Source organism: Gavia stellata, chromosome 4 (genome assembly GCF_030936135.1).
Source record: "Gavia stellata isolate bGavSte3 chromosome 4, bGavSte3.hap2, whole genome shotgun sequence".
Classification (NCBI taxonomy): Eukaryota; Metazoa; Chordata; class Aves; order Gaviiformes; family Gaviidae; genus Gavia; species Gavia stellata.
The window spans coordinates 53988928-54009754 of NC_082597.1; the positions used below are offsets into that span (position 1 = coordinate 53988928).

Here is a 20827-nt window from a genome sequence, read left to right on the forward strand (position 1 = left end):
CAATGCTGTCTGGCAGGTGAGATCTTGAAGAGGAAATTTAGATATTAAAAGAAAATGAAACAAAGTGGGAAAAACACTAACTATTCATTTCTGGCTTACTACTGTCTTTTAATTTGTTTCTGCTGCTACTAAAACAGCCTAATACAGAGCTCCAGCTTCATCTGGAAATAATGCTGTTCTATCTGCTTCAGAGTTTAGATTGTTTTTTTATCTAATTTCCTTAAGTATTAAGACTTATGTGATGACAGTATTTCGTTTTTGTCAAAGTCCTAATAATTATTATTTTACATACTGATTACTTTTAACTAAATTTGGTACAGGTGTAGCTGTCTCAAAGATAAGCACAGTCTTATTTACTTTGTGAGTATCAGCAGCTTGAAATGGAATAGTGGCCCAAAATTGTGCCTATACAGAAAAGGCAGTGGCCAGTGCACACCAATTGTATATGCTGTTTGGTAGCAGCCCATTGGTAAATCAGCACGCACGTGATAGTCAGCCAATATGCATAAATCAACTTACTTTCAATAGGTACTGTAGGGCACATATAGGACTTTGGCAATAGTAGGGATGTGGGAGGAAGCCAGAAGTACAGTACTGAGTAGACTGTGGACACAGAAATGACCTGAGTATCTGGGCTGGAGTAGGAAAGGAGACATGAGGTAGTAATGTCTAGAAAACCAGGTTTCATTAATTATGGTGCTCTTGGAGCAACTTGTCTTTTATACCTTTACTTTGGGAATTTTGCTGTTATCTGCCTTTGAAGCTGAACATAAGGAACTTATAGATTGTCTTGTATGGAAAATTTGGCACAGAATTTTGATCATAAAGAGGGAGTATATGTAATCCCCAAAGTCCAGAAGTTGGGCTCCTTGCCTGTTTTCCAAAATGACTGTAGAGGTGCAAAGCCATGTATGATTTCCTAGGGGTAAAGATTAATTCTGAAAAGGGGGGGTTTCATTTGGGTAAAATTACCCGAGGGGAAAACTGAGCAGGGGATCCCATGTTGTGGAGAAGAGAAGGTGACATAAATCCATGCCAATCTCCCTATTAAGATGATCTCTGTTGAAGTCAGATTTGTCTACTGTGCAGTCCTACAGGCTGTCTTTCTATGACATTGCTATGATTTTACCATTTTGTTTATCAATTTATTCAGTTCCTTAGCTCTTCACCAACACAGAAGAGGAAAACAATCTTACTTCCTATCCAAAGTATTTTAAAAAATATGAACCTTTCTATTCAGTCAGGTACTAAGGACTACATTTTAAAAATATTTTATTTCCTCAATATATGCACAGGCCTACTTAATCAGAAACTCCATCCATTTATCTGCTTATTCAAGTATCTAAATGACTTTCACAGTCCATCCTGAAGCCCTGCACACCTCAAGCAACTGTAAGAATTCTTTAGCAGTATTTAACTGAGAAGTTGAAACGGTATTTCTAAACATTTATATTGTATGCATTTTTTCAGTGATTATGATGATATGCCAAAATATCTTGTTTTCCTTGAGTATGTATATTGGGATTAAGAAATCTATATAAAATATATTATGCCAGCCAATAATCAACACAATATTTTTTGTGGCTTTTTTTAAATTATTTCCTGGACTCATCACAATTCCATCTAAACTATTGAACCTGCATTCATGCATAACTCCATAAGTAGCATCTGAAAGCTAATTTTCTACTTTATTTTAGATTCCAGGACCAAATATAGGACTATATAATATTTTCCACTTCTAACACAGTATTTGATTTTCAGTAAGAGTGGTTTACAAAGTAGAAGTTTGCATCTGACTCTTAATGGTAAAGCATAATAAAGAAGCCTGAAATAGAAATGAAATGTGAATTTCTACAGTTGCACTTACAAATCTTATGCTTTTGCAAATCTTTGTGCAAATACTTTGTAGTTTTCAGTGAATTATCTAAAAGTGATGCTTATCATAATGAATGCTTAAATGTCTTTGATCTTTCTCCAGACTTCTCCATGTAATTCTTTGTTAGGGAATGAATACTGTTAACTGACATCATGTCATCCGCTGAATCATCGCACTTAATCTGGTGTCCTTTAATCTTCCTTGCACTTACTCACATACAGTAGATTTTTAGTGTGCTATAGAAAGTAATGGAACTCAATATTTGCTTTAAACATGCTACTATATATTCCTGAGATGCCCTTTGTTTGTATTTTTATATAGCTTCATCATACACAACAAAGATACTTTCTTCAATAATGCTACAAGAAGTAGAATTGTACACCATATCTTACAAAGAGTGAAATACGAAGAAGGGAAAAACAAAATTGGTAAGTGATGAGCAACATGCTTTTAAATGTGGGTGCGAAGTCCCACCAAAGAAAGAGGAGGAGTCTGCCTGGGCTTGTAACAGACTGTTTTCCTTCCTTTTTAATCACCTCACTTTTGAGCTGTTTACATCTCACCCACTGCTGTTGTAGGGGCTTTGCCTGGAAGCCCTGATCATTTCCCTGTAATATCAGGCTGCTTTCACGGGCACATATGTCACCACATGGGATTTATCACCTCTCCAAGGAAAGAGACTGACTTAAGCAAGAAATATGTACAGATTAATGACCCTGGAGAAGCAGATAGACTCATGCAGAAGAGCTTTTACTCCTTCATAAAAAGGTATTTGGAAGGATGGCAAGATTTGTGCTGTTGTACATCTCAGCCTGTAGGGCTTCTCCCTGGATACCTGTCCATCCCTAAGGGAGATGGAAGGTTCTGTATCTCTGTAGCTGCTGTAAGTCAAAAGGGAGTTCACCAATGGCATCCTCAGTGCAAAGGATGCCATGCATAACTATGGCATCACTTTCAAATAGTGCGTGGAGTGGACCTTTGGAGCAGCACATATGCAGATCCAGGAGAGCAGGTGGTGACAGAGGACTGGAGTACAAAACAGTGGGCCCTCTTCTGTCTTGTGATACAGAGCATGTACTGCTTGTGTACCACATAGAGACTGGGGCATCACAAACAGAGAGGCAATTCCCATAAAACTCTGCAGCCTATTTCATTTCCCTGAGGTTTAAACCTCGTCTTTCCTAAAAGGTAGAGAAACATCCCAGGACTTCACTTGTTTCTTCCTCAGCTCCTGGGATGAGGGCAGCAATAGCTCTGAGCAATGACAGTGAGCAGAGGGGAGAGAAGAAAGGGAAGAATTCATGCAGTGCATGCAGCCATTGCATCTAGCTCACACGCTTGCAGTCCCTGCCTGCCTCCCTCAAGATCCCAAGCTCCCTCACATATCTACTTGTGTTGTAACTAACAATAGCTGCATTGATTACTGGGCAGAGCAAAGCCTGGCTCAGCTGTACAGGTTTTGATCTTCTGCCAGAGACTTTTTAAGAAAGTATATTCTGCCAAGCAGATACTAATGCAATCACTGAACGTGCTATTTATGTTGAATGATAATACTTCTCGTTGCTGTGTTCTTGCTGCTATCATTCCCCTGGGAATTAGGAAAGGAATCAGGAGTCTTTGCCTCTTGGTCAACGGGATTCAAATGCCTTCAGGTTGTTAGTGCCAGTATTTAGTTTTGCATTGCCCGATAGTTCTTCAGTCTTATTTTGGTGACTTTCCAAGTGAAAAGTGCCCACATCTCAGCAATCACTCATTATTTCAAGGTTCTCATTGAAGAGGGAAAAGGTCTGACTGAGTGGGGTGTATGATTACTTTTTTGGGCAATATAGCAATCCTTTTGGTTCAGGTTCAAGTATATTTTTCTGGTCTTGTACTACTGCAGCCTGTCTTCACAGAATCACAGAATGATAGGGGTTGGAAGGGACCTCTGGAGATCATGTAGTCCAACACCCCCACCAGAGCAGGTTCACCTAGAGCAGATTGCACAGGAATGCGTCCAGGCAGGTTTTGAATATCTCCAGAGAAGGAGACTCCACAACCTCTCTGGGCAGCTTGTTCCAGTGCTCTACCACCCTCAAAGTCAAGAAGTTCCTCCTCATGTTTAGATGGAACTTCCTATGACCAAGTTTGTACCCATTACCTCTTGTCCTGTCACCGGGCACCACTGAAATAAGACTGGCCCCATCCTCCTGGCACCAACTCCTTAAGTATTTATAAGCATTAATAAGATCCCCCCTCAGTCTTCTCTTCTCCAGACTAAAAAGACCCAAGCCTTTCAGCCTTTCCTAATGAGAAAGATGTTCCAGTCCCCTAATCATCTTTGTAGCCCCTGTCTTGTTCCTGTTCTATCTGTTAGCCCAGCGGCTTTCATAATATATAAACTGAACATATTTTAAAATTTTGTTATCATATGGAAATGAAGAGTTTCAATTGGCCTGCAGTTCAAAAATATAAAGATCCTCCCTGAAGTTTTCAGCTCCCAAGAAATACAGTCTTTCATCTAAATAGCTTCCTTAGACCATAATTTATGGGGTCAAACTTCAATCCTTGTGTGAGGTCCTTGAATTCACTGAAGTTATGCTAAAGATGGATTTGGCAAATGAATCTTTAAACCTCCAGCACAATAAATGATAGATTATGATTAATATTTTAACAAGTCTTTGCTTGTATTATAACTTAGTTCATCAAAATCTATAAAAGATTAATTTTTCTACATGTGTCTCTTACTGTCAATGGGCTTCAGACTTCATTTAGCCAGCTTATTATGAAAATATGTTTTGCTTTTTACTTAGCAGTTTTTCTGGTCCTACTGGTAAATAATTGGATACTTTTGATTCTTAGGTCTGAATCGATTGCTCAGTAATGGCTCCTATGAAGCTGCATTTCCTCTTCATGAGGTATTTTTCCCAGTTGTTTTTTTTCTTTTTGAACAGACATTTCCCACAAAATTAATTCTTAATTATATAATCATTTATTCTCAGTCTTATTGATATTATTACTCTCTTTTGCATTCTGTGTCTGCCTCTGACATCCCTTCCATTTAGTAATGCTTTTTTCTTGGGCAAAAAAGCATTTTTTCTTGCAAAAAGGGATGAGTAAGAAGAGTTGTTCTGGATCTGTTCTGTAAAAAGTATTTGGGTTTGATAAATCAGTATGTTTTCAGAGGGGAAAAATATCATGCTGTGGTTTCCTCTCTAGGATTCTCCAGTTTATAGCCTTTGACTTGAACACTATTTATCATGAATTTCTTAGGAAGAATAATCTCAAATCTTACTGAAGTCAGAGGAAATTGTCCTTTTAATGTCATATTTAGCTTTTGGTGCACAAGTATGGAGTTTGCATAAATTGTGTGATCCATACCGCTAGCGAAAGAGATTTCTTATATATTCTTTTTTGCTGCTGCTGTTCATTAATATCCAGATTTGTATTTTAGGGAAGTTACAGAAGTAAGAATTCGATAAGAACCCATGGGGCAGAAAACCACAGACACCTGCTCTATGAGTGCTGGGCTTCCTGGGGAGTGTGGTATAAGTACCAACCGCTGGACCTCGTGAGGTAAGACTTTCCTGCTTTTAGTATGTCACATTATAGGTGCTTTGAGCATAGGTTATCTCTCTTCTGACAAAAACATGAAAAGCTCAGTTAATTCATGTGGTTTTTAAAAACGGATCCTGAGGTCATGGCAATCCATTTCATTCATGGTGCAAATACATTCAAAGAAGTATTTATAGAGGAGCTTGTAGGAGGATCTGAAAGTGAAGGAAGTTTCCTTTTCAAGTTTCCTGGCACCATAACTTCTAATGAAGGGTTTGCAGAATATTTAGGAGAGAAAAAAAGGGAGACAAATCTGTGGAGGCTGGATAGACTTGGTTGCATATCTATCCACTGGAGTTCTTCTTCCTCCTCAGGGCATGGCTTTGGTGAAAAACAGGCTCTCATCAACTAGATCATCTTCTTTTTTTCCAAAAAGCAACCACAGAAGGCGCCCTGGGTGAAGTTTAATGATGCTTACAAATGGCATGGAGCAGAGCTCACAGTCACTGTGTTCAGCAGCACTAGCGGCAGATGGGTGGAAGTCTCTCCTCTGCCGCTTCCCTTAAACTCAGCCCAGCCACATCACCACAGTCTGGATTTGTATTCATTTTGGAAGTAGCCTACAAAGAAGAAACACTGAGAAAGCTGAGACATGAGTCCAAATTCTTATAGCCCTTTTAAATAATGTTTTCAAATAGGCTTGCATGCGCTAATAGAGGTTTACATATTTTTTATGCATATGTAGAAAGCCAGAGTCTTTACTGATCATGTTGGCAGAACTATTATTGGGCATTAATAGGCTTTGCCTACTTGAAGAGACGAATGTGAAGGTACCAGGGCCTATTAATAAAGTCTTTAGATGTACTGGGATCACTGAAGATATTGATACATTGGCCATTGGGAAGGGTCATACAGAGCATGCAATTGGTCCAGCATATTAATTTCCCCTTTTATAAGTCCTGTAACTGATAGAAACCTTTGCTTTTATTGATTCTTAAAATTGTTTCCAGATAGAAAGATTTGTAGAGGGTGACCCTGGAGACAGACTGTGTTATTGATTAAGGCCATATAAAACCTCACGATTTCATAAAAAAGGAAGTGTTCAATTTCCATGAAGAAAAAGTTCACAGAGAAATACAATAAAAAAATTTTACTGAGTCACGTAAATTTTAAATGCTTTAGAAAACAAAAAGTAATGTATTTGTACCTCATAATTTAATCCTGAAAGCTTCTTCTTTCCTTTTTAATACACTGGCCTGGACAGAAATATAGAATTTTTCTCAAATTACACTATGGAAATTGCTGTTTTACTGAGGAGCCAACAGTTGTACTGAAGTTTTTTATTTTTAATTTCCCAGTATACAATAAGATATTAATGTCACAGTATAAACAACTTATCTCTATAACGTTTTTAATCATTTGTCCATGGTGGTCAAGGCTACTGTTCTTCATCAACATTTGTTTGTGAAAGTGCTGTTGAGCCAATATCTGGGTTTTGATTTAATTTGGTTTATGAATATGGACCATCAGGCATCTGGAAATTTTTTTAAGTATGAGAATAAATGGTAACAGAATGAGCAAGGTTAAACACATGATTGTTCTGGACCTTGGTAGCAGCCTTCTTGAGTAGCCTGGGTTTGATGTGTAAGATTCTGTAAGACGCTTTATCTTTTTATCAGACAGTGACATCCACAGATTTTTTCCTCAGCTATTTTACAAAAGAAAAAAAGCAATCAAAATAGCAGACACCCTATCTGAGGTCATGGGTGTCCTGTGGTGGTTCAGAGTAGGTGTTTACCCAAAGAGGGGGGAGGCAGAGGAAGCTGTGAGGCTCCCTGAGCATTCACAGCAGTGTGAGTCTCGGTATCCATAGAGCTCAGCAAGATTCAAAGCTGCAGCCCCAGCCCAGCCTGCCGTTTGCTGCCTGGAGTGCACACGACTGCAATGAATTCACTGAAGGAGGGGTGGCAGGAACGGGCAGGGAATTCCTTTTTCTTCTCACTTCACAGACGCTAGATCCCTCACATTTCCTTAGCTCCTGCCAAATCTTTCCTGTCTACTGCCATTCTCAGCAGCTTACATGTCTAGAGAGCTGGAGATTTTTCCTTTAAGAGCTGACAACACCAGCAAGACCTGTTGTTCATGTCACTTGGAAGTATCTCAGTGTGCATACTTCAAACAGAAGCTTTTTTAGTCCCAGTTCTGCAGCAGGAGCAACTTTCTTATTTGTTTCCTACACCAACAGCTATGTGGGGTGTGCTTGAAGTGAGTAGTGTTGCCATCTGTACAAAAGGAGTGGATGGATGTTAATTCTTCCACAAACATCTGCCCAGAACTTACTGCTGCTTGCTGACATTCGCCTTTACTATATGCTTTAGATAGGCTAAAGAGTAAATTAGATGTAGATAATATAATTATCTCATTAATAGATAATGATATTTTCACCTTAAAGTCAAGCTGCAAAATTGTTCATACTTTCGTGCTGTTTTATTTTTCCCTTAGCTGTTAAAATGAGGCCTTATATCTGTGGTCCTGTCAGTTTGGTGCCTCCCAGATTTCATTTAATCTCATCAGCTGGCTGTTATGGAGACACTAGAAATAAATGAGAAAAAGTTGTTTGAGGGGAATTGCATGATTCTGCTTTCATTCTGCTTTGAAATACATGGCAGTTTGAAGGCACAGATTTGGCACAATTGCAAAGGCACTCTTACTAATCAACAGATGTGGTACCATGATTTTAATTACATTTCTGTTGGAATTTAGGATCCATAGTTACTTTACAAGAATAATTTAAGATCCTTAAATTGATAGCAATTGGAAAGAGGCAGGACTTACTATCTGCATATGCTCTGGGACCACATAAATCAATGGAAACAGTTGCAGTAATTCCTGGGGGCTTTGGATCACCTCCTTCACACTTCTGTGCACAGTTGCTTTCCTCTAGGTTGTGCACAAATTGCTTCTGCTGGTGCTTGCACATGTTGTTTACAGGACAAAAAGGGAGGGAGAAAACTATATAAAGTGATTGTAAAGCTACCTAAATGAACCTGAAAGCAAAAGTAATACCTGAGAAACTTGCATTTTACTCCATGTTTACATTAAATTACTTGATTGCAAGCTGACAACTCCCTTTCAATCTCCTGTCAAGGCTTCCTCCCCACCCCATTGCTCCTGACATAACATGAGAGCTTCATGTGTCCAAAAAACCTGTTGGAAAGCTCTAGCTCCCTCACAACTTGTTTCTGTGATGTAAAAAGTTCTGTATAGGATTTCATTCTGACCTGCAAAAGGATTAATGAAGGTAGGTAGGTTCTTGGCTTGAGTCCAAACCTGTATATATTCTAGCTCCATGACTTCCTTCTAGGCATCCTGAAAGCAAAAGATTATATAATGAAGGTCATTATACACAGAGGAATCCAATATCACATTTTATGGGTCTGAAATCAGACTTTGTAACTTAATACTTTTCAAAAATATGCCTTATTGATAAATACTGAGATAGAAATCTTGGCCCAATTAAGTCAGTGATAGTTCTACCATTCGAATGGGGTGAGGGGAGAGAGAGTTCACCATTAAGGTAGGTGACATTGGAGGGCTAGTATACACTCTAGCATAAAATTGAGAAGCTGAAATTATTTGTTTATTATTATTCTAATGGTACAGCATATATGAGGATAGGAGAGATGGATTATTCTACTAGGTGCTTGTGGGTTTTTTGTGTCTCTGCTTTTTAGGTTAGTTGTGGGGGAAATTTTCTGTGGCAGAACCATCAAAGACACAAAACATTTTTTTCTATTCTCATTAACAATCTGAAAAACTGGATGGTAATATGTTAGCAAAGTTTACAAAAACGCAAATGTTATCAAGGCTGGAAAATTTCAGAGACGCCTTCAGTGAGCAGAGTGATAATAGGTGAAATTTAGGTTTAAGTAATGCACAGTGATGCACCCTAGAAAAAAAATCCCTGGAATTCTTCATGTACATTACTGAGTTCTGGCTAAAGTGCCAGCATGCAAGTAAGAGAACTGCCATCACTGTGGAGAGCTATGTGAAATTTCTCTTCTATATATAGTGACAGAGAAGAAACAAAGCTTGTTCCTCATATTTGGTGCAACTTGAAGGGAAAGAGTGGCAAAGGTGTCTCTAAACCATCTTAATCTCCTGAGGGTCATGATGGTCCAGGCTAACCCAATTATGGATTGGAATAAATGTGGAACTGCTCTGAATATGGCACCTAGGAAGGTCTCCAAAGACTTTGTAACTGCCATAGTTTGTTTCTACAGCCCTCAACCTAGTGGTTCTGAGCAGAGACCTACAGAAAAAATATGCTAACTGCAGGGCCAGAAGAAATGAAAAATTAACTTGATCCTGATGCAAATTACAGTAGTACAGCCTGTGGAATACCAGCTGTGAAGTAAAGGGCAATAGTGGAAGATCAAGGCTGTTCATCCATATTTAAACCAATATGTACAAAAGTAATGTCAACACCCTGCTCTTATTTTTAAAACCAGACTCACAAATGGTCTCATATGCCTTTTCTTAAATTGCAGAGATTTAGGTTGCTCCCCATCATGTCCATTCTTCTTTATGCATACACTGAATGTTACTTGGGTCTTCATCTAGGATGAAGCTGTTTGATCTCTAGATCAAAAAAGAGTACTATGATTTACACCATTAGATGGAAAGGCTCAACAGGATAGGAGATGAAGTTTGTCATGAGTGTTTGTCGGCTAGGGGGGTGGAACGAAGAAGTATTCGTCCTTGAATGTAGGGAATGAAATATAAATATTGATGAATGTTAGGTTTACTTCACTACTTTGAACTATCTACATGGAGAAAAATAGGTCATAAATATTCAGTGGAAGGAAGCTCAAAATGTGAGCTTGCTTTTTCAGTGGAGCAGGCACAGCTTGACATCATAGGTGTCAGGAAAATAATTAGGCCAAAGGGTTTACTAACACTCTTAAGTCAGGGCTCAAAAAGTAGTTTCCAGTGTCTCTTTCTACAACCAGACCTGCTGCCCTTGTCAGAACAGAGCATGTTATCGTTAGCTTAACTCTTTAGCCTGTAAATTTGAGTCTCTGTTGAATGACAGAAGAATAAAAGCAACATGACAATATTTGGTTTCTCATGCAGTGCTGGTAAACTCAAATGATAATTATCAGTGTAGGTCGGTATCATTCAGCAGAGCATGAGTTCAGCCCAGGCAGATATTGCTCACGCTGGAAATTTTTGATATCCATTTGAAAACTGATGATTTTGTCTATTCCAGACCAAGTGTTTCTCTTCTCCACTGCCTCCAGCCCTAGAGCCCATCATGCATCTTTTCCTCCTTACTGTGAAAGTTTGACCAAAGATGTTTTCTGGTAGCATAAAGGAGCCAGCACTGCATTCTTTGTCTCTGGACAGATCAGAAGTTTCATCATTACCATAAAAGTGGGTTTTCATCAGCAGCTATTCTCAAATTCATTTGATATGCAAGTTTAAGTTGTCTGCAAAGTCTCTGAAGTGCAAGAATATCATCTTGCCTCATTCTTTAAAACTAATTTTGCAAATAATCTCCTAAAAAAATCTTTATTGTAATCATGATAATTGCATATTGATTTCACAGAATCAGTACGGTTGGAAAAGACCTGTAAGATCATCGAGTCCAACCTGGGCGGGGGGAAAAAAAAAAAAAAAAAAAACAACCCACAAAAAAAAAAAAAAAAAAAAAAAAAAACCACAACCACAAAACCCACGCCACACAACAACAATAACAAGCCACAACCCACCCAACACCACACAGCACCATGTCCATCAAGCTACATCCCACAATGCCACATCCACACGCTCCTTGAATACCTCCAGGGAGGGTGACTCTACCACCTCCCTGGGCAGCCTATTCCAGTGTTTCACCACTCTCTCAGTGAAGAACTTTTTCCTAATGTCTAGCCTGAACCTCCCCTGTCGCAACTTGAGGCCATTTCCTCTAGTCCTGTCACTAGTCACTTGGGAGAAGAGACCAACACCCACCTCTCTGCAACCCCCTTTCAGGTAGTTGTAGAGAGCGATAAGGTCTCCCCTCAGCCTCCTCTTCTCCAGGCTAAACAACCCCAGCTCGCTCAGCCGCTCCTCATAAGACTTGTGTTCCAGACCCCTCACCAGCTTCGTCGCCCTTCTCTGGACACGCTCCAGCACCTCAATGTCCTTCTTGTAGTGAGGGGCCCAAAACTGAACACAGTATTCGAGGTGCGGCCTCACCAGAGCCGAGTACAGAGGCATGATCACCTCCCTGCTCCTGCTGGCCACACCATTTCTGATGCAAGCCAGGATGCCGTTGGCCTTCTTGGCCACCTGGGCACACTGCTGGCTCATATTCAGCCGGGTGTCGATCAACACCCCCAGGTCCTTTTCTGCAGGGGAACTTTCCAGCCACTCATCCCCAAGCCTGTAGCGTTGCCTGGGGTTGTTGTGGCCGAAGTGTAGAACCCGGCACTTGGCCTTATTGAACTTCATCCGGTTGGCCTCAGCCCATCGATCCAGCCTGTCCAGATCCCTCTGCAGAGCCTTCCTACCCTCAAGCAGATCAACACTCCCTCCCAACTTGGTGTCATCTGCAAACTTGCTGAGGGAGCACTCTATCCCCTCATCCAGATCATCAATGAAGATATTAAACAAGACCGGTCCCAAAACCGAGCCCTGGGGGACTCCGCTTGTGACCGGCCGCCAGCTGGATTTCACCCCATTCACCACAACCCTCTGGGCTCGGCCATCCAGCCAGTTTTTTACCCAGCGAAGAGTGTACCTGTCTAAACCACAGGCCGCCAGCTTCTCTAGGAGAATACTGTGGGGAACAGTGTCAAAGGCTTTGCTGAAGTCCAGGTAGACAACATCAACAGCCTTCCCCTCATCCACTAGGCGGGTCACCTGGTCATAGAAGGAGATCAGGTTGGTCAAGCAGGACCTGCCTTTCATGAACCCGTGCTGGCTTGGCCTGATCCCTTGGGTAACCTGCACGTGTCCCGTGAGCGCCCTCAAGATGAGCCTCTCCATAACCTTCCCCGGCACCGAGGTCAGGCTGACAGGCCTGTAGTTCCCCGGATCCTCCTTCCGACCCTTCTTGTAGATGTAAAGCATACTAATCTGATCATCAGCCTACTGTGCACAAGACCAGCAAACACAGGACAATGCATGCAGCCTGCTCCTATGCTGATGAGTTCAGCAGGTTTTTTGTGTGCTTGATGTATTCTTTAACACATAAATAAAGGTTTGGTTGTGTTTGGGAGGAGGAAAAATGCTAATGAATATGTAGCAAACAGGAGCTTCCTTGCCGCTTTGTTGTTAGCTTTTAAGCAATGTAGCTAACAAATTAGGATTAATTCAGACTGCTTTCCTCAAATCAGTGCAAGGTGATACATAAAGATATTTGTTGGATCTCACTTGCACTTTACTTTCCACCTATGGTAGAATCATGAGATTAGTTTTGCAGGAACTGAGCTAAGAAAAGAAATAATAAAATGAAAATAAACTGTATTGGAGAATAACCTCTAGTTAATTAATTTCTCAGAAATAATTTGGGCCCAGATCATTTTTACTGTTATACCAGTTTCAGGGATGAAACTGATTTCAATGCAATTATTTGGGAAGTACAGTTACACAGCCAAAAGGCAAAGAAAGCCATCAGTTTCCCAAACACAAAGAACTAGCTTTTTATAATGAACTCAGTGTTTCCTTTCTGAGGTCTCCACTCATGTCACTGTAAACTGTGGTTAGTGAATTTTTAAATCCATTTTTTAAGTTCATTCATGAGGCAGGTCCCTCAGTGTGGATTTAGAAGCCTAGTTGCAGGCTCTTTTCTTCAGGAAATTATGACTCTGTTCTCTAATCTGCTCTTCAGATGTGACAGAAATATTTATTTTCTATTAACAAGCAAGATTAAGCAGATTTATTCTAAATAGCAGATAACTTTACTGTGTTGTGTTTTAAAACAGACGGTACTTTGGTGAGAAAATTGGGCTGTACTTTGCCTGGTTAGGCTGGTACACGGGGATGCTCTTCCCAGCTGCCTTCATTGGATTGTTTGTCTTTTTGTATGGAGTCACCACTTTGAACCACTGTCAAGTCAGGTAATGGGAGCACTTTTATAAGGGAAATTACAGCTGTGGGTTATTATAAATAATTTAAGAGATCTTCATATGAAATGTCTATTATTTCATTTTGAACTGTTGTATGAATACTCAGGAAAAGATGGTGCTTGGTTCTCATAAGTTACCCAGTATTGAGCTTCCCTTGTTTTGTGCTCCCGAATTGGGATGGGAGGCAATGTTTCTTGCCCAGCTCCAGTTGCTGATGGTGCTGGCAGCTCAGCATGAAGTAGGGAAAAAAGTAGAGCTCTTTCATTACTGTTGTAACAGGCCAGTAGAAGAATGGGGAATTTTCACTCTCTTCAAGGCCTTTCCCAAAGATCCACCACAGGGAGGCATTCTTGGGATGAAGAACCCCCTGGACCTTCTGCTGAGTCCTGTATCTCTACATTCTTGCACACTTAAGACAAGTCACAAGAATAAGTCAAACTTAACTTTATCTGCAATCATCCTCACCCCCCTCCTACCAAAGGTCACTTCTGACTCAAGGAGAACCTGGAAATGATAAAGAGATACTGCTAGGCTGGCCCTAAAGAGCTGTCCTCTGCGGTTATGACTGTAAACTATGATGTCTTAGACAGTCAACAAATATTAATTATACACATGCAGTTATGAACAACTTGGCTTCAGTTAAAGAACCAGAATTGTTCAATAAGTAACTGAATATTAGTGAAACTTATCAATCCATTTTAAGACTGATTGTTGTACATCAAACTATTAACTTTAGCGTTTCTGTTTTTCCAGTAAAGAAGTCTGCCAGGCTACAGATATCATCATGTGTCCTATATGTGATAAATACTGTCCCTTCATGAGGTTGTCAGACAGCTGCGTTTATGCCAAGGTACATCTAAAATTATGCAAATAGAAATGATTTCCTGGTAAAAGCCATTAATTTTGCCTTCTGTGTTTGTCTTTAGTGAGCTTGGATAGATAAAATCTTGAAAGGATAGATCAAATTCAGCCAGTATTAACATTCATCAACTTTTACCAGGACTTAGTTTGGGTTCTCAAACACTTGAATGTAATTAGCACTTAGAGATTCAGCAGTTCCAGAGGTCATGTCCTAGATGCGTGTGCTATGGTATCCCTGGCATCAACCTTTATCTTATGATCCATCCTTTGTACATGGCTCCATAAAATGAATGCTTTGGGTCCAAAATGATGCTCACACCTGATGTTGGCAGGGATCAGTCCCAGGCCAGGCTGACGAACAGTCCTGTCAATTGACAGGTGCATTTCACACATCAGGGGAAGAATCCTCAGGATTGTCATGCCAGCTGCACTCATGATAGCATTAATTTTATTAGGTGAAAATAAAAAATAAAGCCTTACTATCATAAATTGATCACACTATTAATATATCCCTCAGGTAACCCACCTTTTTGACAATGGAGCGACTGTCTTTTTTGCTGTTTTCATGGCAGTGTGGGGTAAGTTTTTATTTCGATATTAAGTAATATCACAATCTTTTTCTTAAAGATTGTGATGCAACATATGCCTTTGTAATTTCCAGCACACTTTTTTCAGAAACTGAGAAAAACAATATAGGCTTGATTCTTTTCTGTTTCTGCAAAAGGAAGATGGAAGTGGTTTAAATCAGTTTTTAATGTCATAATAATTTTAATTAAAATAAAAGCATGAATGCAGTATGCAGTGTCTATGTAGACAGTTATATTCTGGGGATTTTTGTAATTGTTTTTCAATCTGTTGGCACTAAGGCTTTTTCTTTGTTACTGTTCAGGTCTTCTCTTAGCTTAGGGCAGCTCAGTTTAATGTCTGTACTAAAATTAATTAATGGACTGTTTTTCCCACCTTGCAGAAAGGCAGTAAAGCTTAAATACATGTAAGCTAGTTGTAATTAACGCAAAACTCTGATGAAATAAATTGAAGATTTAGTTGAATGACTAATTGATCCAAGAGGGGTCGAACTGTTGCCATGGAGGCTAAATTTTGCCCATAGGACAGTTCTATTTCTGGCTCAACTATATTTCCTACTGTGGTCTTGTAGGCAGAATTGAAGGTAAGAAGAAACAATAATTTCTGGCAGCCAAAAAGACCTTCAAACATGCCCTGAGCATGCCCAGGCTCATAGCTGCTACCATGCCATTCTGACAGAAGGTTAACACCTTCAGAAAATTACTCAGTGAGGTGCCTCAAAAATGGCATCCATCTCTCAGCTCCAGGTGCTTGAGCTATCTTGATTTAGCCATTTTTCTCCTGTTCTTACTCACACATCTCCAACTGCTTTGGAAAGGTGTCCAAGTAATTCTTATAATCTCCATTTTAAACTGCAAATCTCTTTACTGAGCCACAAGAGATATCCAGGAGACAATATCAGAGCCAGCAGGACAACATAGATTAGCCTATCAGACTGTTTTAGTTCCTTCCTCCAAAACTATGTCTTAGTTAACTAATTAAATTAGGTCATATACCAATCAAGCCTATTCATGCCATTTCATGTAATATTGACAGCATTAAAATATCACAAATTACATTAAGGAAAAAATCCACAGATCATACAGATTTTATGTTTCTCCTTAGTATTTCAGTTTTGTTTTAGAGCTACACCAGAGCTGAGAATCACCAAAAATTTCTAAGCCTTAAAGATTTTTTTAGATGTTTACTCAGGTTTTCCAACAGCTTTCCCTATGTGCTCACTGAAGTTGAGAATTTCCAAGACAGTTTAGAGGCAGGGACTTCCATCTCAGCTAGCAAAATTGATGGGTTAACATTGTTGAACATTTACATCACTGTTCCTAACTGCTGGTGAGCATGTCTTTGGAGTGCATCTAAGTCCACAGAGAGATAAGAAAAAATACAATAAATGCTGCCCTCTGGATGATTTGGCTAGTGGAGAAGAAACTATAGGACAGCGGCTGGGGTGAGGGCTTTCCCCACCACTTTTCTTGGCTTACACTGTGCTTGTAAACTTGCTGCCAAGAGGGATGTAGGGGCAGCAACAGGAAGGAGATTGTGAGTGTAGGGTAATGGTTTGGGGAATGGAGCAATCCTGTGGCTCCACCCAAACTGTAGTTTCTTAAATAAGACTTTGCTGAGACAACAGTGAGATTGTGGAGATATTTTTCATATAGTTAAGGCTAAAGCAGCATTAGAACAAGGAAAGCCATGTTTCCCAGGGGTTTTCTGGTACTGTATTTATGAGTTGGCTTACCACCCATCTTAAATGGATTTTCAGTCTGCAGTGGGCCTATTGGCAGCTGCAGGCATTACCATCATCTCAGTAAATCATAGGGGAAGAGATGAAACAATGATAGCAGTTTGATTGTGGAAATGTTTTTTCTGTCAGCATGAAACAACTGGCAAGTGCATGACAAATTGGCTGTGAAAAGTTCAGCTGTCTAGATGATCCAGTTTGACAGACGCTAGCATATAAAATAATGATGGCAGTGCTTTTAAAAAAGGAGAATGAAAGCAAAAAAAGGCAGCTAGAATTGTGTTACCTCTTTAGCCTGAGCTTAGCCACTGTCTTATTATCTAAAGTACCTTCTTCACTGCCTTTAGATCCATTAGTGAACTCCCATCTTGAGGGAGAAGCCTCAGCCATTTGCTTGGGGTTTTCAAAACCAGGCGTGGTCAGGTTGGGCTTTCCATGAAGAGGTGATCTGTATGGTGGTTTCCTCCTTTTACTCTAAAGACATCTTTAATTGATGGACAAAGTGAGTTGCTCACTTATTTAAATAGAAATAAAATGCTACTCCAAATGGTGAGCAAACTGCTGTGGCCAGGCTAGGGAGAGGAATTACCACGACAAATATCAGCATGGGCTGCTTGATTTGTGGAGCAGTCTGAATTGGGTCCTTACCAAAGACAGACAATGAAAGAAAGATGTTAATTCTAAATAAATGTTGACATTTAAAGTGCAGAAAAAAGTTATCCTCAGGAAAAAATCTAGGTAAATTTGATCAGTTGACTCCTAGCGCGTTGCTGTAAAGCCAGATGGAATTGCAGCTTTTTCTTTTCCAATTGAAGTACCGGGGAAAGCTAGGGCAAAGATGTCACTGTCTAGATGTTTTCTGAAGCTCAGTAGCCAAGTTCTGTAACTGTCCAATATGAGTGTCCAGCAATTTGTCATTTCGAATGCTTTGCTAGAGACTAGGTGGGCTGATGGTAGTTTCTCTGTCTCTGGATATCTTTGGGAGACTAAGGGACACAAAAAAAGTCCTTTTTGAAATTTCTTCTTGTCTACCTAGAAGCACGTTTCCTTTGATAAAAAAGTTGGGAGGGGAAAAAGGCCTGGCATGAAGAATTTAACACTTTTTTCAAGCAATAAAAAATGCCAACATAAAATATTTTTTCTAAACATATCAGTTAGTCTAAGAAAAGATATTACTTTCCTGCAAACCTTGCCTCTAGCATAGAATATTCACATTGATCTGCTGTCTGAGGAGACAGAATTTAAGGAGGTTCTTCATCAATATTCCTGGTATATAGAATATATTCCAGAAGTCAGGATGGATATAATAAATGATGTTCTGAAATACAATAGGGAGAGGATTTCTGAGAGCAGGTCAGGATTAAGCTATCTACTGCGAGAGGCCATTTGCATTACTAGATAAGATCACAACTTGTTTCAAAAGCATATGAGGAAATGATGTTAAGACAGCTGTTAGTGCAAGAGGGTGTTGAGGACTGAGCTGCAAGGTTGAGCTCTGAAGCAGGGCAAGAACAGTATAGAAAAAGCTAGCAAAAGACCTCGGAGAAATTCAAAATTCCAAGCAGGATTTTTGGACAATTCTTAGCATCTGGTTTAAACATACCAGTTGGAAAATGGGAGAACAATACTTACAACTGTGTCCTGTTGAGCTGTCAAAGCCAGAAAAGAATGCTGAAGTGTGATACAGGGTATTAGTGATTACTTGACTAGGAAAGAAGCAGAGAAATTTCAAAATGCAGTACTTTTTAGAAGACCTCAGTAGTACAGTGAATCAATCAAAGATGGTTATTTATAGCACATTTTAAAATATCTAGCAAGGGAAAAGTGCATACTGACCTAGATAGAGGGAGAAAAGTATAGCACAGTAAAAGCTAAAACAGTGCTGTGCAGATCATTCTATTTGCTACTTAATGATTTGAAAATAGCTTTCTAAAAAAGTGTCAGGAACTGCACATACTTACTCTGACAGGTGCTAAATATACTGAATATAATATGTATAGAGTCCTTACTCCAGGTGTGTGAAAAACAGGGAAGAAAAGAAGTACAGTTCAGCACCGACATATCTGAGAGGTTCATGCATGTGGACTCTTACACCCACTCGAGTCCTGCTTCCAGCTGCTTTTTGGAATGGAAACAGAGTGGTAGTAATCAATCAATCAGGCTTGTTTCTCCCATGTCTCCAAAAAGTGCAGGGCTACTTGTTTAGCCTGTACAAAATAATTCAATATGAGCTGATAGGAGAAAAGTAGCTCCACCAGAGGACAAGTCAAGGAATGAACAATGTGGTCGCTCAGCAGCAGCAGAGCCTCATTAGCACTTACTAGTTTTGTTGATCCCAACCAATCATACTGCAATTATTACAAAAAGTCACAGAAACAGTAAACTCAGGAGATTGAGCTTACTTTAGGAGTAAGGAGTAAGCTTACTATCAGGAGATTGAGACTTTCTTTATTAGCTTAAATCAAAGCAGCTGGTTACCTGGTGTAACATAACTCCAGCTTTCAGAGAAAGGATGACATGATATATGAAAATGCCTTCTAACCAAATAGCTGCCTCTTTAAACATGCTTTTGATATCTTACCTTATCTGCTCGCAGTGTTCATTTTCTAAGCATGTCTTAGCTGCATTGGCTAATATATTACAATATAATAATTCTTACTGGCTAAAAATTCACTTTCTCCAAAGCTATGCCAGTGCTTAGTATCATGTCATGTCATTATCAATATGCTGCAGTAGGGCAGATAGTCCATTAAGGAGATGCTTTTAGGACTAGATGTAGAACACATTGCCAGGCTGTTGTGACACCGTTACAGCTGTTACTGTGCTAGCTCATGAACAAAGAGGTTTATGTTCTCTGTGGATATCAGCCTGATGCTTTTCAGTGAGCAATAAAGGGAAGAGCCAAACCTCACAGTGGGAGAGGAAGCCTTTCCATTGATTTGTTTTAGCTTTAGGCAGCTTCTACATTCTTTTAACAAAACAAATTTTAAAAAAAATGTAACCATGAACAGGGTCGGTATTAATCTCAAGAATATGAGCATATTATTTTATGACTGAGTGCTTACTTGATTGTTCTTTCCATCACAAAATGGAAGCACAGTCATGTACAGGCATATTAGACTATCTTGAAATCTGTCAATAAGGGCTGTACAGCACAGACTGTTTAATTGTCAGATGTTAATGCCACACCACATATACACACTCATGTAGTGTAAAAGAAATGGTCTGGATTAGAAAAGTATAAGACAGAAGTTCTCATTTCTTCAGTAGTACTCTACAGATTTGCACATGCACTGGAATGTGCTTCCTCTGGGTTCTGGTTTCTGTGTATTGTAAATGGTCTTCAAACAAGGAAAGTTACTGCTTTATCAACAATTGCCCCAAGAAACCTTTAGCTTCATCAGAAATCTGCTATATCTAGCAATGATGAGTCACAGGAACAATTTTATTCTTTGAGAGTCCTCCCTTGGTTAGTTAGAAATTAAGCATTCTCATTTAGCACAAAATGAAATCTCTAAAGCCTCAACTGTACTTGAAGCAAGCAAAATAATCCTTATAAAGCAATGCTTTTTGAAAGCAGTATTGATCATCAGCATGATTTGGTGTTCAAAGGAACCCATTTATGCAAAGAAATGAAAATAATGTAACAGCTTCATTCAACAGTTCTGTGATAGTAGTTAACATTTTCTTGACTTAAAACAATTTTGTATTTTTTTTCTATTTGTTCCAGCAACTGTTTTTCTGGAGTTTTGGAAAAGAAGGCGAGCAGTAATTGCTTATGACTGGGACTTGATAGACTGGGAAGAAGAAGAGGTTTGTATAAAAAAATGTACTCCTTAATCTTTAATACAAAAAGATTTGGTTAAAAATGTAAGCATGTTTTTCTTTTGGATTTACTTTCAATTCATTCTTCAAATATTCACCTAGGAAATAAGCATTTTTCTCCTCAGATGTTTCCTCTGGAATGTGAAGAAACTTTCCCCAGGCCAAACTGTCCTCTCTTTTTACACCTTTGTAAATCTAAATTAATTTCAACATGTCAGTGGCTGCTGTTGTGGCAGATTTCAGGAAAAAAAAAGCACTTTGGGGGAAGCTAACAAATTTTGCTTTTGAATC

General features: G+C 39.4%; 1 protein-coding gene across 1 annotated transcript in view; it reads left to right on the top strand.

Moving 5' to 3' along the window:
* The window catches only part of ANO4 (anoctamin 4), a 138446-nt gene that overhangs the window by 82760 nt on the left and 34859 nt on the right, over positions 1-20827 (top strand). Inside the window, exons 9-15 of the mRNA XM_059816260.1 lie at positions 2198-2304; positions 4718-4773; positions 5310-5431; positions 13384-13518; positions 14281-14377; positions 14906-14966; positions 20442-20524. Coding sequence (XP_059672243.1) covers positions 2198-2304; positions 4718-4773; positions 5310-5431; positions 13384-13518; positions 14281-14377; positions 14906-14966; positions 20442-20524 — 661 coding nt within the window. The remainder of the gene's footprint in view (positions 1-2197; positions 2305-4717; positions 4774-5309; positions 5432-13383; positions 13519-14280; positions 14378-14905; positions 14967-20441; positions 20525-20827) is intronic.